Source organism: Patiria miniata, unplaced genomic scaffold (genome assembly GCF_015706575.1).
Source record: "Patiria miniata isolate m_02_andy unplaced genomic scaffold, ASM1570657v1 HiC_scaffold_7, whole genome shotgun sequence".
In the NCBI taxonomy this organism is placed as follows: Eukaryota; Metazoa; Echinodermata; class Asteroidea; order Valvatida; family Asterinidae; genus Patiria; species Patiria miniata.
The window spans coordinates 22,171,788-22,198,938 of record NW_024037074.1 but is presented as its reverse complement, the minus strand read 5'-3'; the positions used below and the strand labels follow the sequence as shown (position 1 = coordinate 22,198,938).

Genomic DNA, 27,151 nt, shown 5'->3' with positions numbered 1-27,151 from the left:
TTCTCTATTAACGTGCATCCAAGAAAAACAGTCGAAACATCCCTTGGTTGCTTTGTTATGACATGAAATATAGGTCGCCATTCTCTTTTCTACTTCCGTCCGATTTTTGAAAATTTAACTTTCAACTTCCACCTTCAGGTTAAGTGTTTTGTCTAAAATTGTGTCTAACCGAGACAAAACGACATTACAGCCGAAGCTATTGCAGCAAAATGAATAATCTTTTTTCCAAACTCAGAATTTTTTTCGGGGGGGGGGGCTTTTGAAAAATGTGATGAATGTTTTGATGAGTTGAGAGCACTCACAAACCCACGATGGAAAATTTTACTTCTTAGCTTCAACTTTCCTTTGGAAATAAAAAGAGAGCATCTTCTGACTTAACGTTCATCAATACTTTCGTGCTAAACACGATGAAACATTTCAGTCGTGAAGTTCAGTCTTAAAATATTCAACACGCCACGTTGACAAAAAAGAAGACATTGATGTTGACTTTTTTGTTTAGAACAAAAGACAAATTTATTACTGCCCTTTTAGTCAGGGTAACACTTGACACAAAAAGTGGCCAAAGATTAGGTCAAATGTTACACATCATCTAAAAAAACACATAGGTTTTATCGTTATGATTTGCAAATGACTTTATTTCTTACGATTTCAGTCAAATTAGTTATACTGTGACTATCAGTTCATCGCACAAACACGTTTCTATTACACATTTCTAATCGCACCAAACGGCGCTACACTGTACACAATATAACACTGCGTACCCAACCGATTCCGATGCTCCAAAACAACAAAGACACGCAGAAATGTAACAAAACAATTTAAGTATCTACAACATACCCTGTTTTCCCTTATAATGTCCAAATCATGTATATTTACATACCACGGTTCTGACACGCTTGAGAATTAACGTTTCAACTTGTGACTTGGCCTGTGAATAAAGCGAGACAATTTCAGAAAATTTTCATGACGTTTGAACAAAGGGACTCCTTGGAGAAAATTTGGTGAATTTCAGTAGGGAATTCAGTCACTTCATTTCTGATCTGATTTTTCCTTGGGCTTTTTTGTTTTGTATTGTGCGAGAAACATACCTCCAGAAATTGTTTGCCATCTTTCGATTTTAGACACTGCAACATAAAAGGTCCTCCGAGCACAAAACCTACCTGACTGTCTTACGAAGTCAATTTTGCAAATAGAAGCGTGAGAGACTACTTTGGAGTTTTGACTTAATAATCCAAACGATATTTCGCTGTGTTTTGATGACTTTTAATCCCACTTTTGCCATTTGGAAATACTACCAAGGCAGTAGCCATTGGATGGTCACAGTTATTTAATGCATCGTGGCCAAATATTGCTGTACACGTATACGCAATCTTAAACAAATTGACGTGGAGGAAAGAGCGTATAAGGGTAATATTCAACATTTGATTTTGCTGTAATTTTCTGAAATGAACGGATTGTTGGGTTGGCATTTTATAGCAGAAATCGTTCCACTGACTTGTTTAAAGTTATGTGGTCATGGATGCCCGAAAAAAAAACACTAGAGAAAAAAAAGCGTTGTGCCTGTGGTCTCGTTCCCTGACCCGACACTTCAGACGATTTATAAATCAATAACAATTTATAGACGTCAGGGAATTGTCAGGTCAGGGAACCAGACTAGCTGGCTTCCGCCCGTTCACGGATTTGTATCCGATTGCAAACAAAATGTGGACTAACATAATTCTGTCAATTGGGGGCAGCATTTGAAAAAAAAAGTTTTTCTCCAAGACGGTTCGGCCGGAGAATGATACAAAATACCATTTCTCTTAAAAATGACAGCATACCAGGCGCAATGATTTCACAGGATGTGTGAGGCTATTATATACATGAAGGCCTACTTACAGTCGAGTAAGGTATTTCACAATAACTTGATAGTTTCGTTTTTATATGTTTACAAATCTTGTACATTACCTTTTTCCCACATTTTTTCCACTTAATTTTCAAAATATAGGTTTTCTTGACAGCCAAGAGAAAAAAACTTGAAAACTTTTTTTTCTTCAAAATACCAAAAAACCATCAATACATAAATTTGCATCCGCCCATTTTACTTAAAAGAAAAAAACCCATTGCAGTTAAACAACTGCCATGCGGGAAGATAGTGGAAAATACCATAGCAAGTGAAAAGCAGGCGGAAGTTATAAAAACTTAAACAGAAGAATGATAACTTCCGACCTCAACGTTTGATCATATCGAACATTTATCAAGGAATAGTACGTCAGCATTGCAGTTTTAAGAAACGAGATAATTACATCGTTATTGCAAGAAGATACAGTTACAATTCGAAACCCTGTCTAAACAGTAGATGAACCTTTGCGCAATTGCTTTAGCAGCATAAAAGTAGTAGTATTTTATATGTCGGCTGAAAAGGCTTTCAACTCAAGATGACCGTGTGGTGGCGACGCAATCAACCAACCATTACAGAAATAATCAGCAGTTGGAAACTTTGCACAAGTTTAAGATGGGTGCATGGTTGCGTCGACACTTTTTCGAAAGTGTTTAAATCTTGTTTAAGCAGTAATGAGTCGGGCCATGTTGTGCTTTCACGTGTATTTTTGTAGCAATGTGCTGACCGTTGATTTTGTCTCCATTGCTTAATAGCATCCATACACGTACGATAGCTACGGATCCGCTCTATAGTCCTTGTATAGAGATGACAAAGGAGAGTTTATAACAAAGAGAGTAATTCAAGATTTAGAGTCAGCTTGTGGGGCCCAGTCCAATTCGTCACAAATTCGTTAGTCTAGGCGAAGCGTTCATGAGCTGTTCTTGTGGGTACGCAAAGCGGTTATATATCCCTCCGCCATGAGGAAAGTTCCGGGTATCCATGCATGGTGAGGCCGCCCCGGCTGTCATCCCGCCGCCTCCCCCGGCGCTGCCCGGATAGTTCAGCATGAGCGGGCTGCCCGTGGCGGCGATAAAGCGTGGACTCCGCTCGGACTGGCGGGCCAGCACCGAATCCGAGACTTTAATCCCCCGCTCGGCGCGCTCACTCTCCTTGGCGTCTCGTTTGTACTTCATCCGGCGGTTCTGAAACCAGATCTTGATCTGTCGCTCGGTCAGACTGAGCGAGCCGGCCATCTCGATGCGGCGGGGTCGGCCCAGGTACCGGTTGAAGTGGAATTCCTTCTCCAGCTCAACTAGCTGAGCACTGGTGAAGGCGGTCCGGTTGCGCTTGCTAGCTGCAATCTCGAGCTGTTTCTTCTTCTCTATGAAAACAATAACGAAGTGTGGAATTCTTTTGAATAGTCGGATCGGTACTACATGAAGTCAATAGGACGACAACTGGCGTAAACTCATAAATAAAAGGTTAAAACAAATCTTCAACTTCCCATATTAAGTGATTTCTTGTATTTTTCTCTCAGTTACAACTAAGTTGAGGTAATTTCATTTCTCTGTATGGGAGTCACCCTAACCCGCCTGAGGCGGGCCGCCTCCAAAGTGGTCCCCTGATTTATAAAATAAAATCCGCACGGTTTGATTAAGTAAATAATTTGGTTCCATCGTTTTTTACAAAGAGGTTGTTGGTCAAAGTTTTCATCTGTTTTTATTTTATAAAACAACAACAACAACATTAATATCCTTATTATGGCAATGATGAAGGAAGGGGGAGAACACTGATTGTTGTTGAGCCGATTGTTAAAGGCAAATCTCGATGTGGAACGTACACAGTGAACTGCGAAAAATTTCCTTATATTCTCCTTAAATATACTTCTACTAGAATGAAAGATCATCTAACTTGAGAAACGTGTGACACAAGATTAGAAAAAGAACAAAATAGAATTGTTCCATCTGTTTCTTGACTCAACACAACACAGCAATACCCCATATGAAATCGACTCCAAACCTGACTTTTAAATTCAAAATGCAAACTTCAACTTTCAAATGCAAAATGCAAACTTCAACTTTCAAATTCAAAATCCAACATTCAACTTTCAAACTCAAAATTCAAATTCTCCCCCTTTTTTACGAAACAATGCAGCCAAAAAAGCGATATTTTGCGAGCATGAATTTCCTCCGAACACCTCGTGTCACAATTATTCAGGTGTTTGGCATATTTTGGAGAAAAAAATGTCTAAACTAGTTATTAGAAATGATATTGGAAATAAAAGACGAATATTACTGAGACAAAAATTCTCTAGACTTGAAAGACAAAGAAAGATGTTCAGGGATAGACTCGTCGGTGTTTGGTATCAAGGCGTCCATATCATCGGAGAGACTTGCGTGGAATAAATGATGTAAACGCCACGGCAACACTGTACTCAACCTAAAAGTTACCAGAGAATAAGGACACACGATTTTTATTCCATTTCACAGCTATGATCATAAGAAAAAAGGTCGACATGCGGGTCAAAAAAAATAAAATAAATAAACAACAACAACAACAACAAGAACAGCGTTCTACTCGTGCAAAGACTTGGCACTTAAAAAAAAAACCGTGTGCGAATTGAGTACTTTTTTTGGAGGGAGGGGGGGGGGGCTTTTTGTGCTCTAACCTTACATACTCTTTGTGGACATGTAAACAACAGAGGCCCACATGATGCAGAAAGCGTGAACGTTTTGTGGACTTGCACACGTCCACACTAGATTTCCCACTCTCTGGAAAACAGGTTTAGAGGCATTTTTGGGTTAGGTTTATCTTAACTGCACGAATACAAAGGAATGTCCACAGTAGGTATGTAAGGTAAGGCTGTACGTGTTCATCTTTTCAAACCGTGGACAAAAAATACCAGAGAACAAAAGAGAACAATATCGTCCACGATTCCCAGCATACGTCCGCGATTAGGGTCATGTACAAAACCTATGGGAGTCTTCCTAAAAAGTTAGAGTAAAAGAGGGACAATAGGACGTCCACGATCGATGGTGAACACACATTTGGGTGTGTGTGTGGGGGGGGGGGGGGGGGGGGGGGAGGCGGGGGGGGGTATTCACAAGGCTTCCAAAAGCATTAATTTGTACTAACTGTATTTTAATATAATTAGGCCGAGGCCTAAACAAAGAAGGACAGGTGAGTAAGTGCATGGTTATATTAAAATATGAAGAATGTTGACCGTATAAGTTTAAAAGAAAGTTTTATCTTCGAGGCAAGCGATTGGTGGCGCCATGTATAGTGAACCCTTCCAAATGATATAAACGCAATTTGTAAATGTCTGTATTTTGCAGTCGAAAACAAGTTACGACTTTTGAAACAATAACATGCGAATAGCTTCACGTTTGAGAAGGAAAACATAACCAATTTGAATTGAAACGCACAAGAAGTAATGACCCCCTTTTCAATGAGAATATTTACAGATAAACATGTGTTCTCTATTATTAGATTGATTGTTATCAAAAGAAAGTAGCAAGTTTGTTATTACAAGGTAAATATTTAAAGAATGATGCGAGTTTAAAAGTGAAAAGACAAAGAAAGGTTCTCCTTTTGTTACAATCATAGTACGATACCGTCTCGTGTAAATGATCTGAATTTCAACTCACATAATGGCAAATTCCGGGTCTCTAATAAAAATCACTACAAACGAAGCAGTTGGAGAAATTAATCAAAACATAAGGACAGCCCACGTATCAAAGCTGAAAACAAAAAAAAATCCAAGAGAAAGAGCAACTTAAATCTATATAAAATATTAACCATGCACAGTTTGTGAATTTGCTTTCAGTTAATTCTTGAATGAATTATTTTCATGTTGATTTGTGAGAATTGAAAAGTCAAGATTTTCACTGCATAACAAAGTGTATAACGTAAACATGATAAGGAACACCTGGGGTCGAACTTAGAATAATTATAGTGACACACGATACACACGATATACCTTGTTATCCGTTTTGCCTAGAAACAACCAATGAATGACATAATTATCGGCAATTTGCCAAAAATAAATTGCCTTTAGCATCCAAAAGTTTTTTTTTTAAACGTTGTGCATTATTAACTGATGAAATTTCCAAACTTTTATTGAACTTTAATCTTATTTATAGCTAAATCTATTTATAGCTAGATCTAACTAGCTAGATCTACACTTAAAAGCGTTGCTACATATAACAACGGTCAAAATCCAACGGACGCTGTCAATTTATAAAACAAACCATGTTGTTAAAATATCATGATTAAAACAAGTCGAAGTCGAAATAAAAACGATTGAAGACGATTGACTTAACATAGCATGTAATCATCAACATTGAAAACCTCGGAAAAAATCTGTGACATTATAAACCAATATTTCTTTTAAAGAACAAAGTTAAAATCACAATCCGAATACCTTTGAATGACAATAGAACAAATTACCAGACAACAGGTGAGTTTTAACAAAGCTTGGAAAAAAACATTAACATGAAAAGTTTTTTTACTTCTTAATAATTTGACTCAATTAAATTATCTTGAGATCTAACTGAGCAGAATAGATATCCTTTACTTGCATGACTTGTTGAAGGTGCTTATGAGTTTTGAGTATATAGTCCTTCCTTATTAAACAACATGTTTTGGAGAAAAACGTCCACATTTCAACCTATATAGTAATAGCCTTTTCAGCATGTCGTGTGAGGTGGATTTTGATTATTAATTTATGCATTAATTGCGTTGGGAAGTTTTAATTTTAGATTTTATTTTTCACTAAATTTTTCTTCTTGCTTCTTAATCATTGTGCCGCACACGCCTTTAGTGTTTTTTTTTTGGGGGGGGGGTGCGTATTGCAAAGTATAATTTAAAATGTGGTCATGTTATCAAATGTAATCAAGCAAGACTTTAACTGTTTTTCTTGTGAAAGAAAAATAGTATTTTCCTAAAACTAAGGAACAGATACATGCAATCACGTTGGTGTAAGTCACAATTAATTATATGGATACATAGACAACATCAACAAAAATCATTTATTACAATACGGATAAGGTATATTTACTGTCGTCTTCTTCAAAAACCAAAGTTATTCATTGTCTTAAATTACATTTTACTTTTTTGTCTCTTATAAAGTTATGGGAATAGTGTTAAGAAATACATACAACTGTATAGCTGTGATTGCATATTTTTTGTTGTTAATCACAACTGCATTCATTCAGTTTTTATCATGTTGAACGTACGGCATGTTTAGATATCAAGTTGGTATGAATAACAACGTAGGCCTACACATGTATTTCGTCTTGACTTTTCGTCAAGCCTTGTTATTCACACCTTGATAATTGTGATATCGTAGTTCTTTGTTGTCCAGGCTAGTTTATTGCACTATTGCAGTGCTTCATAAAGGGTTTTCGGTGTTACATGACAACATATCGCCTACCGATACCGTTTATTACAGTGGATGTTTTTGTATCTCTGGCAAGGATGTAAAAAAGTCTGATTTGAGCTTTAACAATTGTCTTTGGGGATTTCTTTCGGAACAGAAAACTTGATTGATAAATTGATTCGTGTCATTTTTGCTGTTTTGTTTTTCGGGGGGGGGTATCAAAAATTAACGATTGGTATTTTAAAAGTTAATACTCCGTGTTTCATAGTTCGTTTATAATTTGAGCTGGCTTTCGTTATCGACAATCAAGGTATTGTATTGTTGCTGTGGAATGTGTTCAGATTTTAGTTTGTAATGAGATATTAGATGTATAATTTAAGTAGTATTTTATATTGGAATGAATAACGCCTATAACTAACGAACATCCATGCCAAAATAAAGTGGGAAATATCGGGTTAGTCTCGACCATATAAAATGCTAACATTAGGATACATATACACAACTTATTGTAAGCTTACCACTGGCAGAGGTGACTTTCTGTTTGACATTCTGTCTTGACTCTGTCATCCATGGGTAGATCTTTTTGGAGTGGCCGCCTCCGTGTCCCCGTGAGCTGCTCTCCGTCTTCAAACCCTCACCCCCAATCCCCTCCTCATCTTCCGCCGAGTCGGAACTGCCGTTGGAAGGGGGCCTGTGACTCCTCGTGGCTGAGGTCGCTGCTGCCTCCGAGAGGATGTTACCGTAGCATCCTTGCTCGGCGGACGGGGGAGGGGGCACCGACAGCCCGGGGATGGACACGGGCTCGCTGGCAGGGTGGTGGTGGGGGTAACCCTCTCCCGCCCCGGCGCTGCTGTTGTAGTACATATTGTAATACCTCGGGTTCTGGGCGTAACAGAATCCATCGTTGGTGGAGGTGCTTCGACAAGCGGCTGGGGTGGACTCCGTGGCGGTGGCACCGTGGTAAAACTCGCCGGCAATCTGCGCCGTGTCGTAGAACGAGCTGTGCATGATGCTCGACGCCTTGGTGGAAATTTATGTTCATCTGACAGAGTACTGACATAATTATCAAGCCGACTGTCCTCACCGTTAGGGGTCACGTGATACGGGCGTACCACCAATGAAGTGATGGCTGGCATTTGAAGGCAAAGGGTCGATATCTTGCATGAGGGCTCTCCAAATATTGGCCATTGTACAGTCTTCTCTAAAACTTAATCCGCATAAAGATTTCTTTGTTCCACAAACACTGCAGGGCTCGCGTAATCATACACTTGCCCCGGGGACCTAGGAATGCCAGACGCGGTCTGCAGAGTAGCCAAACAGCCAACATTGCGGACATTGTCAAAGTACAATCTTGTCCCCAAAAAAACATAGTATTCCATTCGTGCATTCGGCAAGGTGGAAATTGTGACTGGTAAAGCGGTCGCTGCGGCGTATATAATATTTCTTCCCAGGCAAATTGCGAGGAAATGACTGTTGTCGACAAACGTTACAGCAGCGTGTAGCCTAGCCAGGCCAGGCCAGCCGTGCGCCCACGGGAAGCTGGTCAGAGTTAGAAGTATGCCACCCTGGAGGGCGGGCCTGCGTATTAAGCCTGATGATTGATACTTCAGCGAACGCGATGGCGCTTGTTGCTAATGAGAAACGAGAAAATTGGAGGCTTCAGTACAAGTGATATACGCATTCAAGGGCCCAAGTTGTCCTCGCTTGCAAATTGGCAGGCAAAATGTGCATGAAATGTCTCCAGCATAAAACTAAGAGAGTATAAATCCAAACAAAGCAGATCGTTTATCCTAAAGAAATGCCCGTGTTCTGGATGGAACAAGGTGACAATTACTAAGAATCTGCGAAAAGCTGCTCTTTTGTCAACTGATATTAGGTAACCTTCTTTTATTAATTTACTTTTTTTTGGGGGGGGGGGAGGGGGAGGGGGTCTTTCCCATCATTCTTTTCTCACAGAGTCAAAGCGAGGGCTTTAGAACAACATAACAGGTTACGATTCAAAAATCCACCTAACGACAAGTTGTCAACTTTGCTGCGACTGGCTTTATAGTTTTATGGTTATAATTCGACCATAGAGAACGGCCTGATCATACACCTAAATAAGGTACAGGTACAAAGATAAACAAAGTACACGTCATATTACTATCGTATTATTACCTATTGATGTTATTAGTTATTATTTTGTAAAATTTTTAACCTTAAATTCTGATGGACGAGGTACTTTTTGTGTTAGCATTATGCCCCCGAATATGGTAAGATATTATGGGATAGGAGGGGCAATGGCAAATGAACACAAATAAACACACCCTCAAAATTGAGACAAAAGACACCAATAAGAAATGCCTCAAGAGCCCCTCAACTGAAAAGCACGCCTCCCCCCCCCTCCCCCCTCCTTGTACCACGGCCATTTGGAGCCGGTCAGATTTTTCTGGATAAATCATGTATGACATTCACGTCAAGTTACATCTCGTAATCCGACACCGGGCCGACATCGCGGGGATTTTACTTGTGCAACACGCAGCTGAAAATATTCTCGTCTCCGATGGACCTTACTTATGGGATATCGGCCTAATTGATAGCGGGGAGAGGTTTACCGGGAAGTTGACAATGTTGGACTGAATTCATGACCTCTCTGCTGATAGTGTCTAGATTTCTTCAGTGTGTGTCAAAGTGGCAAGCAAAGACTGTTGTCTACGGTTTTCCAATGATACATTGGATAATTTCTCGTGGAAATTCGAACAGTGCATTTCTTGTTCTGGGCGCAGTTGGAGTTAATACTCAAAATAATAACTGGTTTCTCTCGTTCAAGTGATGAACCGATTGGCGTTATGGTACAAGGTCCCTACGGAAAACAAACGCCGTCCGTAATAGCATTTCACTACAGATTTTCCAATCAACCATACAAAGGCTGTAATTTCAACTGATTTCCAGTTTCACCTGCTGATCTGTATTCGGAATCAGATTTGATTGTTTTTGCAAACATGGTCTTTTTTTCCAAATAAGCCTACTTAGAATTAGCAATCACTGCGACTGTCACATTTACCGAGGATGAATTCGGTTTAATTTTACCTGAATATTAAAAGTATTTCCGAACTGGTTCAGCCTTAAAGATCCAAACTTTCTTTACAGCAGTAAACACGTCAATGTCAACACACATTTCTTTCAACGTGAAAGAAACGTAGCTGTTTGTAGGGGCGGATCTAGCGTTCAGGAAATGGGGGGGGGTATATAAAGGAGGGTTTGAGTCTGGGGACTTGGGTCAATTTTGAAATCTACGATGATTTTTCCTGCATTCTGAGGCAATTCAAGAACAAATTGGGGAACTTAAGCATTCCATTTATTATTTTTGGACTCATTGTACTAGTATCATAACATTAGTCAGCGGCTGAACAGGGGCGGGGGACCCCCTCTAGATCTCTGAACAAAGCTTAATTCCTTCTTAAACCCATCATGCCTTTTTTGAAAAAAAAACCCAGTTGCACATGTGTGTAAGATCGACTCAACACACATTGTGATTATATGACTTCAGCATGTTAGAAGTTTACAAGTTATTTATTTTCGTGCTTTACTTTTTGCCAACGTGTTTTTCTTTCCGATCCTGTATCTGCGATACGGCTAACTCGATCCCTCGATACAGCTACATAAAGCTGGTGGATAAACTCCTTAATTGGTAATTTATTGAGCTCGGTCATAACATCGTAAGAAGTTAATCAACATTGTTCCGAGGGTTTTGAGCTCAATCTAAATGGACTGGCCGCCATGCCTAGTTACATTTCAAGTCCAATCGCCGGCGGGCCATTTGACAACTAGCCGACAGTCCCAGCCATTTCCATCTCTTAATCCACCCGTTTCGGAACTTCAAAAAAAAAAACCGTCGGAACCCTTTCGAGAATAGATACATTCTAGACCGGGGTCCCAGGCGGGACGGGTTTGTCAGCGTGTTCCGCCGGCCACATCCGTCAGTGCCAGGCCGGGCCTGGGATCCATCGTCGGCGGCTCCCGTCTAACCTCTTCAAGAATTCGGCTGCGTTTTTCATTTCCCCGGTACGAAAGTCCCGTCCTATTATTGTTCGCGTATGCATGTCAGGGTTCTGTCAGGATCTTGACGATACGGGAAGGACTGTACCATGACATTTTGCAAAGAAAGAAAACGAACCTAAAGAGATGCTTGTAATATGTGTGTGTTCATGTCAATTTAAACAGGCTGTTGTTTTGGAAAATGATATTCTTAAGAAGGCTCATTTCGCTATTTGTTTGTTTGTTTGTTTGTTTGTTTTGTCTTGTGCTTTGTTTTGTTGTCTGTGGTAGATAGAGTATCGGTAAGGTTTAAATCAGTGAAAGAAATCTCTGTGAACTATTATTAAGCTTTAGGGGCTTAAGGTTAAAAAGTCTCTTTTTTTTGGCCATTATATATGACAATATAATATATAATAGCCAACATTTCTCCATTATGTTGTGTAACACTCCAACAATGTCCACAGAGCAAGTAGATCCCGGTACGTCAGTGTGTATGTGTTTCCAATAACCTTTGCAAAAAGCAATTCTAACTAAAACAGGAAAACACTTGGTGAGCTTAACAAATTGCCATGGCAACGTCACCGAAAACCACAAAATAACATGACATTTTAACCTCAGATCCAAACGTGTTGAATTTTCACCACTCCCTCAGGAAAATTAAATTAGTTTCTGGATGTCCACCCATCGATCATGCAACCAATAATAAATCAATGAAGTTGGGGGAGACTTTAAGGAAACGCTTGTAATAAGTTAGCCACAATTTCCCAATTAAATCTTCGCGGGCAAAGCCAATTTTCAAGAAATATCATGTATGGAATAAATTAGAAAGCCATAGGTAAAAAGAGTATGGTTTCGTGTACAACCCTCCTCCGATATTTCAGACATACAGTTTAAAGGGGTGGATCGGAACATCCATATTATTTTCAATGCAATGTCGTAAGGGTATACAACGTATAGCAGTATTCTCGTACTCTTGTACATTACGTAGTGTATTTTCAATGGTTAGCGACACAAATTTTTAGATGTGGGGTAGCAGCTCAACAGTCATCATGTTTCTCCGTAAGTTAGTTAATTAGCTAGTCAGTTAGTTAGTTAGTTACAAACGTTGACATTGTCTACTGCTGCTACATATTTTGACTGATTTCAGCCAAACTTTGCCAAAAGTATCAGTAGCCCACCCAAACATGTCACGTGATCAGACTGGGGTCAAAGGTCATCATGGGGTCGCTGGGGTCAAAAAGTGATTTTATTTTTTACTCAAAACACTACTCCTTCCAGAAATTACATGGCACAATCACGTGACTCATGCATGAACACGCATTTTGTTGGCCCGCAGCTTCCGAGATCGATCGAGCTTGTTATCTCCTTGTTTAAGGTGCCAATGTCGTCCAGCAATCCCGGTTGAATTTAAACTCGGGCGTTTTAATGCACTTTATAAGTTCAAGATTTTCTGATTGTGAGCTAGAATTGAAGAAGACGGTGAAGCAGAGGGCGGGTCAGGATAGTAGCGAGCAGATTCGGCGATTAATTATGCAAAACAAGACTGCGTCTTGACCTCGAGATTCTGACCATTCAGTGTTCAGTATTACAAAACATGTCAGCCAAATTGACCAATTTTCAAATTTCTGATCGAAATGACGTCACGATTTCTAAAGTCGACCTTTGGCTGGCGCGCGGGGTCACATTTGCATGCTCGGATACGTTGGAGAGGGCTCCGTTGGACAACGGGTGATACTCAAATTATTATCAGGGTATATCACGTTGATATCATGTCAGTCAGTCTCTATTAATTTGTATATATATATATATTAAATATTCTTAAAGCCTACTTATATAGAGAAAGTGCTCGAGTCGGGCATTGCTATTATTCCAAGTTGTGTATTTCCACTCCATCCTGGTCGAAAAAAGGATATTCGGGTCTGAACCGGAATTGAAGCCAAAATGACCGAGATGACCTGTCTAACGGGACTGGGTAGGATGTAGGGTGGGGTTGGGATTGGTCATGATTATGCAAGCCTTGCACTTGGCTTGGTAACGCTATGACGCCAGGTCTCGGTGTAGGGCCTAGGAAGCATAATTTTAGCCTGCCTTCGTTTTTATCTCCACTGAACTTGGGACTTTAAACTTGGACTTAATACTTGGTTCAGTTGGGGATTTGTCAGACATCAAATCCCAATTTATCCTGTTTGAATCAAGCCAAGCAACGGAATCGAACCTGTTCAGTGTCAAAGTGTCTGGAAACAGCCTCAACTCATTGCGAAATGACTGGATCAATTTGGGAAGAGATGCGACGTTCCTGTTATGCATGCCTCCTATTAAGATGTTTTCAAGATAACCTACTCTTTCGGTAACAAGGCTTATAATTCATTGTGACATTCGTACGAATTCGGACCCAAGGTAGTGTACATGCTGGTTATATATAGCCGGCCGGGGCTCGAGCAGAAGGGGGCACGTACGCATCATAGGCGGGCACCGAATTGACGGGTTTCCCCGCTTTCAAACACGACAGGAAATTTATGAAGACAACATTATTGTAAATCATTCGGTCCCCTTCCCTTGCCCCGTACATGCGTTGGGACTGCGGCCAACACAAGAAATTCTTACAAGATGTTCGTTGCATAAAGCGGGGAAACAAAATGTCCAGTTGAGACTGCACGCTGTGAGTGGGGGAAACAACTGGTGCCCATGTTTCTCTGTCAAACACTAAGGTGGAAAACGCTGGCTCACCTTTCAACCCCCATTTGAAAATGTATTGGTGAAATTGAAAGTAACGTTAAAATGATACAGTTCGTGAGCCACTTGTGATTGCACAATGTGATTGTACGAAACCAACGTAGTGACCCGTGACCTAGTGTACACGTGGCCAAAATGACCAATGTAAAATGGAAATCCTGACTTGAGATTGCCGGTAAGTAAGGCCAAATAAAAAAAAAACATGTCTAGCGTCCCTGCCCGCTTCCTTTTGGAAGCTGCCTCTTTTCTTTTTTTTTCTAATTTTTTTTTAACTAAAAAATGAATAATTTAAACAGTGACATCATTTTGGCCTCTTTGTCTTGCATCTAGCCCATATAAAGCTGGTATGTCATTTCCTGAGTCCAAGTGACGGCCATTTAAAAACAAAAACTGGCGGCCATCTTGAAAAATAGCCCGGTGGGGCGGCCATTTTGGAGGAAAAAAAATAAAAAGGGCCTCCTCCTTCCTTTTTTTTCCAAAAGGCAGGACGCTAAACATGTTTGTTTTTTTATTTGGCCTGATACTAACGGTCTGTGTTGGAGGTAAAAAGTTACATGGGATTAACTAATTGGGACACCTTTTTGAAGCAATTAGTTCTCAATCATACCTTAACACATACAAATTATCAATAATCATTTACATAGTGTTATGTCATAATACGGGAAAATATAAACACACCAAGTGTCTGTACAGGTTCGATGTGTGCTCACTGACCATGTAACACGTGACAAATGGAACATAGGACCTATCTAAAAGATATGAAGGCCACGGTGACCAGTGATCAGGCTCGATGTTATGGTCAATTTACTTGCGACCAAAGTGCCAATGTGACGTGACCAAATTTGTCCACCCTAAATGTGACCAATGCGCCCATACAGTGTTCACGTGACCAATGTGCACAATGTAAACGTGACCAATGTTGCACACTATAGGCCTACACGTGCCAATGTGACCATTGCCGCAGGTCTATATTTGTCTGCAGGCGCAATTAGTGTCAGTTGGAAATCTCGAGTATGTTGTAGATAAAAACATTCCTTACGTATTGAAGTTCATAGGTCAAATGCATGGTTTACACATGAACCTTTTTATCGGGTAATCAGACCTCACAAATTTCCACGTAAATTGTACAGTTAATTGTACAATGTATAAACACAAACACTGGGAATGAGTGCGTGCTAAAATTCCGGTAAACATATTGGACAATGACTTATATTCAATGAATGCAAGTGGTTTAAACGTTTTCAGCCGTATGGTTGCGAAGGGCGATTTCTAAAGGTTACGTAACACTTTATTTTGAATGACACTACATGAACACAGACAAGTTCACGTTGGCAGGCGAAATCTTTGAAAATTAATTTCTCCCGTTTAGAAGAACGTATCTTCATGCAACTTTCAATTTCCCTTATATTATAATGATCCAAGTATGTGCTCAAAATCGTTGTGATATGTTAATTACTTTTCGTTGAAATGGGAAAAATAGGCCTGTCTACGTGCAGTTTTGAAAGTTGTAACACTGGCGTTTGCAATATCTGTCAATCTTTTCAAGCCTCACGAATATTAATAAGGTTCCTACCCATTATGGTGTGCAGTACAAATTTAGAGAAAAGCCCCCTTCACGAGTTATTAATTAATAAATATCACCCTTGGTCAATACCGAGACCCACGCCAAGTCACACCGAGTGACGCTAATGAATATGTTAATATACCCGTCGTTATTGTGCTGCCGGGCCGCAATCGGTCAACCGTAGCGCCTACGGCGCTTTGCGGAACAATGCACGTGGGCAGAAAATCATCGTCTAAATTTTCCTTGGAGATAGTTCAAGGTGTAACACTATAGCGTTTGCAACAACAGATTTTGCTGAAATTCGGAATATACTTAGATGATTTAAGTGTTCAAGTACTCGTGAAATAACAACTTGGAGATAGATTTGAGGACGTTTTCGAACGATTTCTTCCAGACTTGAAGGTCAGCTATACCAAGAACCAGTATTGACGTTTCGGCATCGATGACGGCGAGTTGTTTCACTGAAATGAAGTTTAGAATTTCTTCTTCCGTTATGATTTAACATTTCAATCATACTGAGCATATTTTTTGGGGTGTATGAATTTAACTGCTCTGTTATAGCGTCTAAGTACGTAATCGGAATAGCTTTGCTTATCAACGGCAGACGCTTTGCCTCAGCAACCATATGGCTGTAAACGTTTGAAAAAAATTGAATATCCCATTGAGCACATGGCTTCATCTAGTCTGTATCTGAGGATAACACACACACGTGTGCAGACCCACGGTAGAACATCCGATGTATCCTAACATGCAATTTTTTTGCGACCCCGCGCGCCAGCCAATATGAGTCAACTTTAGAACTGTGACGTCATATCGATCAGAAATGTGGACTAAGCTGCTGATTGGTCAAGTTGGATGCAATGTTTTCGTAATACAACAACGGGTTACCGAAGACCCGATATATACAGTATGTCCTCAAAAAAGTGTCCGTCTGACTATTTTTGAAAAAAACTACAAAACCATGAGTTAATTTTGAGAATGTTTGGTTGTGCAGTTACTCCTAAGCCTTGGCCTCAACCCCTATGAGTTTCATTTAATTTCAGTCACGAATCACTACACGATTGTCAATTGCTCACAACAAATTTTGGACCCTGTACAAAATCCTTCAAGTTGTGAAAAAGGCAGCATTTGGGATTGGAATCGTTTGCCTGGCTACCAGTCATCATGGCAAGACCTCAGTTTAATGCTCAAGGGCAAATGATTCCAATTCCAAATCACATCAGCTTGTTTTCACAACATGCAGGATTTTTCACAGCTTACATAAAACAACACTGAAATGGATTAAGGCATGGAACTTGGTCACACTGTCCAAAAATGTTCTTGTGATCAATTGACAATTGTGCATTGATGCCTGACTGAAATTAAATGAAACTCATAGGGGTTGAGGCCAGGGCTTAGAAGTATCTGCACAACACACAACGCCCGGGGAATGGTCAGCATCTCGAGGTCAAGACGCAATCTTGCTTTGCATAATTAATCGCCGAATATGCAAAACATATCATAGATCCTTGCTGTGCAAGGGGATATTCCACAGACTAAGCTTGATCTAATTCCTCTTTCAACCTTGAATGAACCAGAAGTAGACCCTGCATGGGAGGGTGAGGTGAGTTGCTTCCCGTAATCTGATTGGTTACCGTAATAACCTGTTTATGGAACTGTGTCGTGTACTTGGTAATTTAAATTAGCAACGTGCATGCATGCAACACGTGTTTCGACCCTGTTGTGAAAAGGTTCCGTTTTGTACATCTACAGTGAGTTCATATATTGCTGGCAACATGTCGTTTTCAGTCACAAATTTTGTTTTCGAGCATTTTAAAAGCAGCTAACCAAACAGTAACACTTATAGGATTGGCATACAGAGCGCCGCCATCGTGATAACAGTTTTTCGCTGACAACATTTGGCGAAGGCACGTTCGCGGGGCTTGCCTATCGAACGCACACACGTTCCCGTAAGTGGAAAGCACCCCTTATCCGACAGAGATGTTTCATTTTGTAGGCCTACTGGGTGAAACAGGTTTTTTTTAATTGTCTTCAGATTTTGTTCCGATCAAAGTATACGGTATATGTTATTAAAGTCAGTAACGGGTGAGCTAAGAAGTGGGTCGTTGGGGATGGGTGTCAAATCGGGGGAAAGCGACTTTCATGCCATATGAGCCGACAACAGTTTCAAAGGTCACACAGCTCGTTATATTCGCGTTGCACATTACGCTATATAGTGTCGACCAGAGGTTAGATTAAAATACAAATAGCCAGTGACTGGAGCGTATACGCGAACAAAAATTAGCCGTCACAATTTACATATTGATAAATGACGGTGGGTTGTGTTCCGAGAGAAACTATAGCGTAGCTTCGTTGCCCCGGAATGAAGTGGTGTCCTAGATGAAAAAACAAAGAATGTAATTACCAGAAAATTTGGCTTGAGGTCCGCCAGGGGATTTAATGGCCAACAATCTCAACACGTTTTGAATGGACTGTGCTTAGGATTATTTCGCCTGGCATTCTATACACAACTCAAACATAGGCGTACAATTTGCCCCAGCCCTTACAAATATGAAACAATGTAATAATTAAATTAGAAACAGTAATTTAAGTGCACAAGTTTCACCGTGCGATCCATACTATATGTTTTAAATAATTTTTTAAACGAAATATAATAATTTTAACGAAATGAACAAAATCAAACTAGGCATGCATTATGTGCGTTCTTTATAGTACAATTTCTGGCGGCGCTTTTCAATTTTCCGCCCCCTCTCTCCTTAAGTATACAACTGAATTTGTGACAAAAAGCCACATCGAAAACAGACGTAATTATTTAAAGATATTTGAAGAAACCACGATTTGTATTGTACGCAGATGCCTACTGAGCAGAAAACTGCACGCAAAGGTTACATTGGATCAAATTCCCGATCAACTTCAGCATTGAAGGATGAATTGATAGCCCCAAGCCCTCCACATGCTATTCCATTCCCAGCTCTCTAGGGCACCATCCTAATCCTGTGTTTCTTGATGCCAACTTAACCTTTGACCACTTCTATTCAAACGGCACGATGGCTTTTCCATCCGTCGCGGATCGAGAGCGGGTCTGGCCGGCGCTCCCCCTACCGGTCGATTCGTCAACCCGCCCGGGGAACTCAGCGAGTAGAGACAGGGTCGGTCCCCCGGTGGTCCCGGTCAGGATGTCCTCCGGCGCCCGCCTCGACGTGATACATGGGCTCGATCGAACGAACAGACGTAGTCTGTTTTGAGTGCTCTTTCATAGCTCAGCTGTGGGCAAACTAGCCCCGGGTGGGAGGGCGTCTGTGGATGTTAGGGCATTTTTGTCAAGCTGAAGTAAAAACGGAATTGAAACAAACAAACAGAGAACCTTTTTTTCTTGCAAGTTTTCATACACTGATCGAGGGTAGGTACCCTTTACAGCCATGAACTGCCCCTTTTCAGGATAATGATAGTGACTGTTTCAAGTAAAAGCCCAACTAACCGCCATATACATCCAGTTTCAGACTGGTAACCGAATAAAAGACCGATTGTTAATGTAGGCACACTTGTTGTCGATTTAAATTTCTAAAGACTTGGGCTGTAATTTTTTTTTATTACTAAAAACCTTCCTTACGTTATTTGATATTAAAAACATATAGATAGAAAGATGTAGTTAAGGTATCAAATAATTTAGTATAGTGAAGTGTAAATAAACAAATGACAACATCTCTAATCACTGTCAGTGTCGCAGCCATTCTTTTTGCTTCGCGGTTGGCAACCATTATTTTAATAAATAATTTTTGAATGGCGGGTGGGGATGAAGGGTCGTCAAGGTCAAAACTTTAAAAGACTTTTCATTTCTTCCACTTCTAAAGTGTGTTCTCGTATCCATCTATTCTATCCGTTATCATTGAGCCCTTAAAATATCATATGCGTGAAACAGACTCGAGCCACAACGCCCCTTCATGAACTTAGAATCAAAAATAGAAAAGGGAGCTGCATACCCTTACTTTTTGTCTATTTTTGTCCAATTCCAAAACCTCGAAGGACATCAGATTGCCATCAGAGTATCTTAAACATAATTTGCTTTTATCTATCGAAGGAAACGTACGCGTCATGGTGCAGGACTGCCAAAAATATTACTTCGTTGTGATGCTTTGCGTCTCACCGGAAATTCAGCTTTTCCTACAGAAGTTGACAAAAAAATTCCAGACCCAGACCATATCAATTACTCCTTCAAAAACTTACATTCCTCCCAGGAAACGCTTGCTACTATAACAGGTGGACAGAGGATGTTCAGCAAAGTGAAGTCAAGACGACTCTTGTCAAAATATTTGGGAGCAATTTTATTAAAATGTCATGCCGTGTGGTGTTTTCCTTTGTAAGTCCACAATGTGGACCCCACGCGTTGCCCTTATTGGCTGTGATAACTGTTCCGGTCCATTTCTGCTACGGATAACCAACAGTATTCTGATACTTCCGCTATTATGTATTCATCATAGCACAACGCCAGCGTATGTGATGCAGACTCGTACTCATAAGTTGCCGCACTGCACCCGAGTCATTCTTGCTCCAAGCGGTGCATGTGTTGCGTGACATGCAGCTACATGAATCTCTTATTTTTAACACCTAAGGGTGTGCACATTTCCTGCTATCATCGTCACAATATTAATTTTTGAGTGCCAAGCCTTTATACGTTTGTAAATTGTTGTCTTGCGAACGTTGTGACTGAAACTTCATACAAATCGCACACAATTTGCCGACAGCATTCGCACGTGGGTATACCGGAAATTTCTGTTTTCCCAAACTTACCGTGTAAACGAACGGGAGCTTGGTAAATGATCATAATTACAAACTGCATTATTCTATTAAGTTAAAACCTTCATTATATACTACGCATTAATGTTTCTACCAGCATCCTAAATTTCAAAACAATCGGCCATTACGTTCCTAAGATAAGAAGGGTTACCTCAGCTGTAAGATGACCCTAAAAAAGGCTCTATAGTAAATAACCGACGCCCTAAAATAGGATAAGAAACTGAAGCACTTTGGAACATTTCCAATTATCAAGAAAAATCGATTCAAAATCATGAACAGGACCACACACAGTGAAAAACAGATCTTGAATGCATATCACTTTGGAAAAATGATATTTCTTTCACGGCGGCATATGACATTTCGTATGGTGTAAAGTAACATGTTGATTTGAAAACACATATTTTGCACGAGGCCTGAATGTTACGATAGATTCGCTTCATTTAGGATGTCAACTTGACGTGCTAAGGGGGGTGTTTATTTTAATTCTTGTACGTCACGCTCAGGATTTCACTTTACACTCATTATAGTGAAAAGATTTTGCACCGATATTGCAAGAGCTGTAGGGACTATGGACAAATCAACTAACAAAATTGATCGTCTCATACAGTTCTCTGAGCCATTTTACTTAAAACAGAATATAAGAGAGAAAACAAGTGTTGGACTATCTAACGTTAGCTGTTATGATGGTAGTCTATACTAAACAAATTCGAAAGTTGCAAAATTCTTTTAATTATTTTAAGATATTATAATTTTCTTGCAGTGTAGATAGATAGATAACATAGATACAACTTTATTAAATCCCAAACTGCAAATTACAAGTTGTCGTCTTTCATTAAAAATATAATAAATATTTTGGTGACACCATTTTTGTAAGTATTCTTGTGACGCCATTGTGACGATATTTTCTCCCCATTATGTTGCGAAATTTTCTGCCGAAAAATTTGGCCCAAAAAATGTGAGAAATAATACTGTAGAACTGACATAGTTCAGGTCGGGTTCAATCTACCTGGCCGAATATTTCATTACAAGGCGACTTTTCAGAAAAGTAAGGCGGATTCAATGAAGGTGTCCCCAAAACAATTCTCAGTCTTTGTGTTGTGGGGACGGATGCATTGTTGAGTTCACTCTTTAGAACTCGAAGGATCAATTATGGATACGAGTTCAAAACCACTTGATGCCTTTTTTTCTGACCCTTCTATGGGCGGGGCCATGACATTAAAAAGTGGGGGGATTTGCCCGCCCCCCCCCCCAAAAAGATTTCGATAATTTCACTTTCGGACAGCTCACCCAAGCGCTACTACATCATGAGAATAAAATAATTACAGACTTTTCTCTCTGGTAGGGGTGGGGCCACATTTTGAAAAGTGGGGGGGCAAAAGGCGTAAACAGAAAATATAGCTCAAACAGGCAATCTTGGTGCGGTTTTATCAATCCAGCATAATAAACGGAGTTGGGCAGAATGTTTACATCTCAAATCAATTTTTTTCCCCCTAAAATTAATAGAGGACACACCTTGCATATGAACAAAGCAAACAACAATCTAACCCAAACTTTTATTTGTTTTTAAGACATTTAATGGTCAAACCTATCAAGCTTGTTGTTTCCAAGAAATGTTAGCTAGTATGTCTTAGTTTCTAGACGTAAAACTCAAATGTTTAAACGTGGCAGGAACAGAGTGATTTCACATGAAAGGCCAAGTTTATGTCGTTTTAAAATGGATTTTAAGGCTAAAAGGGTACATTTTTTTTTACCATTGCACGTTTAAAACAAATGAACTCCCTCTTGCTTAAAGGCGAAATATGAGTTTGGCTAATAAGGCCAAATTCAGAAAAAGATTGGCATTAGTTTGGATTAATGTTTGTATTTATGATTAATTCTGCTGTCCCCACCCCCAAAATTATGAAAGGACGGTCCCGCCTCTTGAATAAAAAAATTGTCCAAAATTGTGTTTCAACATGTAACTTTAACTCAAATTTTTCATCTACTGCAAAAAGTCTTGATAAACGATTCTACTTTTTGGGCATATTTCGCCATTTCTTTTTCAAACCCCGCTCACTTTGGCCAGAGTAAAACGGGTATTCAATTGTACATTCTTCATTATGGCTAAACAAAAAGTTATAACCCCGAAAACAATCTTCTGAGGGTAGAACAAAAAAAAGGGGTTTCATACTCATAGTGTTTCATTAATAATCCCTGAAATGTTCAAAGAATGTACCCAATATTGCGTACGGGAGATGATTTTTGACCATACGCCAACTGACTACAATCATGGATATTAGTGGCGTAAATGGGGTCCATTTTGTAGAGGGGGTGGGGTGGGGTGGGGTGGGGTGGGGGTTGGGGGTGGGGTGCACTAGGGGGGGGGGGGGCTCGTTTTCTAGAGGGGCACTCAAATAAAAAGCTCATTCATGCCGGAGACGGGGCAGTGGCGCCCCCTGGCCTGCCACAACCTCTTATGAACTGAATTATATGAAACAGGAAGAACTGAACACAGGTGCTTTTCAACATTTTCAACATGGAGAGTAAGCTGAAATCGTAAATCTTAAACCCCCCCCAAAAAAATTAAAAAAACAACAACCCAAAACAACAACTGGATTTCTAGTCGAGATTATTGACTGAAAATGGAACTGTAGTCGAAAGGTAAAATGATCGACGCGTGTGTGTCTTTTCCGAAGCGAATATATTTTCAGTTCTGAAGAACCTGAGAAAATTGACTATAGGAGCACGCAAACTTGCAGTAACAGACACTTGCGTTTTTGATTCGTGGTCTATCGTTAAAATAATAAATCAGCAAATGTGATGTAATTTCGGACTTTTCCTAGAAAGTTGAACAGGCATGACAGGAACGTTACAAATAAAGAGTGACACTTATCGTCTTGGAAAGAAGCCATCCCCTCGCACTAGATATACCGAAATATCCATCTGCGTGTAAGTTGTATGACGGTCTGGCATTCACGTTAGCGCACATCTTTCAGCCGGCGTAAGTGACCCCTTGCCTGTTGTTGCAACGTCAGCCCGGTAAACTCGGTCCCTGTAAGTCAACCAAAGACCGCGGCCACAGACTGCACAGAGACAGAGACAGGGTAGCGGAAGTGGAGAGCCGCCGAACGAGTCCTTCATTCGCGCGGGCATCTTTTGAAGAAGACGACAGATAAAGATGAATGGACCAACATGGGCACACCACCACGCTGGTTTGGGTTGTTTGACTACCGTAAACCCCCTCCTCTCTTATTAGGTGTGAATAGGAAAACATTTCACGGCCAACTTGCCGCGCTGTGCAAATATCCCGGACGAGCGGAACCCTTTTGCGTTCACCTCCCGGCTATATGATTAATGGTCCAAGACTATAGCCGCTTGACAATTGGGTTGCACCGATCTGTTTTCTTAGCTAGGATTTATTGTAGCTATAACTGGAGACCACGTCCTAAACACTCTGTCATCTCGACCCAATATAAGACTAACGATCGAAGAAAGATAACTCCTTAACTGGCACGTGTGCAGATACAGTCCACGACTCTCCTCATGACAACCACTCTATTTTGTCTTCAAGTAGAGATAGTAATACACACGAATGACAAAAACACAACATAAATCCGCTTGACAAAAAGACTTGGTATTGAGCTCTTTTCCGATCTACTGATTTGATAATACTGGTTTGAATTATTCATATTAATCCTCCTCATCCGTTTGCATCCCCTCTCACCCACTCCTATCCTCCACATGTCATATCTCGCCCCTACTACCCAACTCCTTGTAATTTTCTGTATTCCTTCAGTTTGTTTGTCAGTGCAGCACCAGTTGTTTGTCCGTCTTGCTTATTATTTTTTGGTTGATATCCGTTTGTCTTTTAAGTACATTTATTTACACATCAACTGTAAGTTTCATTCAGACCAGAGACCCAACTAAGACGGGGGGGGGGGGGGGGATGCCCCCATCACTTAAGACAACTATTATCCATAAATAAGTTTTGACCTCTTGTTTTGACTGTACACTTACCCATATAAAAACCGTGCATGATGATGCCCCTCTTCATTGCATCTGATGAAGTAGTACTGTTGTTGCTCGAAAGCTTATGCCAACTTTCATTCTTACTAGTTAGTCATTTAAAGTGCCTTACTTTCCATAAACCCCAATTGTATTATTAAATTAACCCTTGCCACAATATTTTATCGAATATGTTCCCAGGGCCTCACAAAACAATGCAAATGTTATTTATTAAGACGACATTAATATAGGGCAACTATTAACTCCCTTTAGGAAAAACTCGCTAAAACTTGTGAAGTGGCCAGGTCGTCAGGTAATACATCACATTCGTACGTTCCCTCACCTCTATTTAGAGGTTAAAAGCGAAAGAGGAAACTCACCTGGCTTTCGTCAAAGCAAGTACGCGCGCACGCTCGAGTATACAATGTACATCCCGAGGACAGCTACGCAAAGAAAGAACAACAGATTCTTTGTTTTCCTCGAACGTACATCTTTTTTGTTTGAAAACGCTCCTCGAGCGTACGTTTGTGTGCTTAATCTATGGGAGAGTGTTAAACCAACAAGGGGAAACACAATGCCTTGTCCTTGGACATAATGGTAAAACCTTACTGTGCGCTTGTACTCATGCTGGCTAAATTTTCATGTTTTGTTTCAGCAGAAGTTTTAGTTAGCATTGGTTACATCACAGGCGTCACCAATTTAGAAACGGGAGGGGTAGCCCCCCCCCCCACCACAGAATTACCAGCAAAAGCGAAGATATTTTCGACAACTAAAGAACAGTCGACGACTGGGGATGGGGGGGGGGTCACACCTTACACCAACTCTACACACGTCAATAGTAACTTTTTCCAAACGATAACCAAATCTCGCAGAGTTGGCCTACGTACACGTACATGTACATGTCTTACGAATGTTGTGTGGACGGGTTGTATTTTCAAAAACACACAAGTTTTACGTAAATATTATATACTTCCATGCCGATGAAAATTTATTTCAAATCATAGAAAAAAATTGCTTAGGGTGAGAAGTCCCCCCCCCCTTCATAGAAACAGTAAGAAGGAAAAGTCTATGGCAACATAACTATGAGGACTACCCTTTCCTATCTGCTACATGGGTAGCCACGTAAGAAACCTGAGCTTCTTTCTCTGGAACGTACCGACGGGTCGTGTTCTCCCGTGAGAGGATACCGATATCAGGGGTTGGCCCTCCCGGAGATGGCGTGGGCAAAACACTGCCCGTCAACACGGCATACCGGCCCGCTCCCCGGAGTCGCACGCACTCGGTCCCTTGTATCAATGAACACAGGTGTTATTATGCTCCAGCAGAAGTTGGATTTTGTTATTGTATACAAAACTAACGTACTGACAATTCAAGTGGACCGCGAAGGAGTTTGAAATAAACCAGTCACAGAAACCAAACCAAACCAAACTAAACCAAACCAAAACAAACGCTTATTAGAACAAACAATTACAAATAAAATGGGTTTTCCTTCCTTTGACAAAGGATTATTCTTACATTCGGAAAACGAACATTAAACCTCAGAAAATTTATTTTAGAAACTAACAACACCATTCTCCATTTCCACTTATAATTACACATTTCTTACGCGATGGCATTATGTACTGGAAAACAGTCAATAACACAAGTTAAATATTCTTGTAGACTGAAGAAAAAACAACTTTCTGTTGTGAAGCACACTTTTTGTTTTCAGAACATACATTATATGCGACAATTACAGGCAAATCTAGGGTTCTAGGCTGATAATAGTGCAAAATATTCTTGTAGACTGAAGAAAAAAAACCAATCAAACAGTCATTCTTTCTGTTGTGAAGCACACTTTTTGTTTTCAGAACATACATTGTAGGCGACAATTACAGGCAAATCTAGGCTGATAATAGTGCAAAATAGGCCCTTGCTGTAAATGATCGAAGAGCATGCTTAAAATACCCAAAAATAAAGCGGTTCTTGATTTTGTTAAAATGCACTCCCCTAGAGGAAAACAGTTGCTTTTAACCTTTGTTTGTTAAAACTAACTTCAAATAGTCAGGCTGGGGCAAAAAAATACAGGTGCTGAGCTTCCCAGAGGAACATACAGGTACAAGGGCAGCAGGGCCTACTACATAATCTCTTCTCAGTTTTTGTCTGCGTTAGTCTGGTTCCCAGACCAAACGATTCTGACTGTTTCTGACATATCTTAGGTCAGGTTGCCACCAACCTCGTCCCCAGTGCTCACTTTATTTCCAACCTCGTTTACAATAGTAAGCCCTGGAGTTCTTCCTGTATCCTAATTCGATACCGCAATTTGCTAATAATGGATTTATATCGTGTAGTTGGTGGTGTTATTTCCAACGTGCATTACGTGTTTTGACGATCATTGTCTGCGTCCGTGGCGCCCTCTCTCGGTAGTATTTAGCCGTTTTGGAAACCAGTGAGCTCGTCCAATTAAACAGCCTTTATGCAAAGGCGTGGTGTGACCTCAAATTTCATAACGTGAGTACCGGTGGCCTTATTCGGAGTCTTTTGTTCTGCTGATGTCACAAGTGTTACTTACCCCCATCCCGGAGTCACTTTGCCATTTGTTTTTAAAAGTTGGGTTCCCCATGCTATTTTCGAGTTTCAGCCAGAAAATTATAGATTCCTTTTCTAAATTGTTAATTATTCACTTTTTAATGAGACATCACCCAAAAGGATTGGCCCATGTTTAGTTATTGAATTATTACTTTACAATTTCAAATTATTGGCTGCCAAATAATAAATCCGTTCTCGCGAAAAACAGGAAAAAACGGGGTTTTGTTGGTTGAAATTAAACATACAAGTT

At 40.3% G+C, this 27,151-nt stretch overlaps 1 protein-coding gene across 1 annotated transcript; it reads right to left on the bottom strand.

The window, feature by feature from the left end:
* Positions 1 to 778: 778 nt before the first annotated feature.
* Positions 779 to 8,443, bottom strand: LOC119746528 (homeobox protein Hox-A3a-like). Its single transcript, XM_038223510.1, has 2 exons — positions 7,760 to 8,443; positions 779 to 3,242 (listed from the first exon to the last, which is right to left on the bottom strand). The coding sequence occupies exons 1-2, from the start codon at positions 8,247 to 8,249 to the stop codon at positions 2,761 to 2,763; spliced, it is 972 nt and encodes a 323-aa protein (XP_038079438.1). The 5' UTR covers positions 8,250 to 8,443; the 3' UTR covers positions 779 to 2,760.
* Between the last annotated feature and the right edge of the window lie 18,708 nt (positions 8,444 to 27,151).

Excerpts from the sequence above, each read along its gene's own strand:
- LOC119746528 (XM_038223510.1), bottom strand. The coding sequence starts at position 8,249 with ATGCACAGCTCGTTCTACGACACGGCGCAGATTGCCGGCGAGTTTTAC. Across the intron at positions 3,243-7,759 it reads GAAAGTCACCTCTGCCAGTG|AGAAGAAGAAACAGCTCGAG; the intron begins GTAAGCTTACAA and ends TTGTTTTCATAG.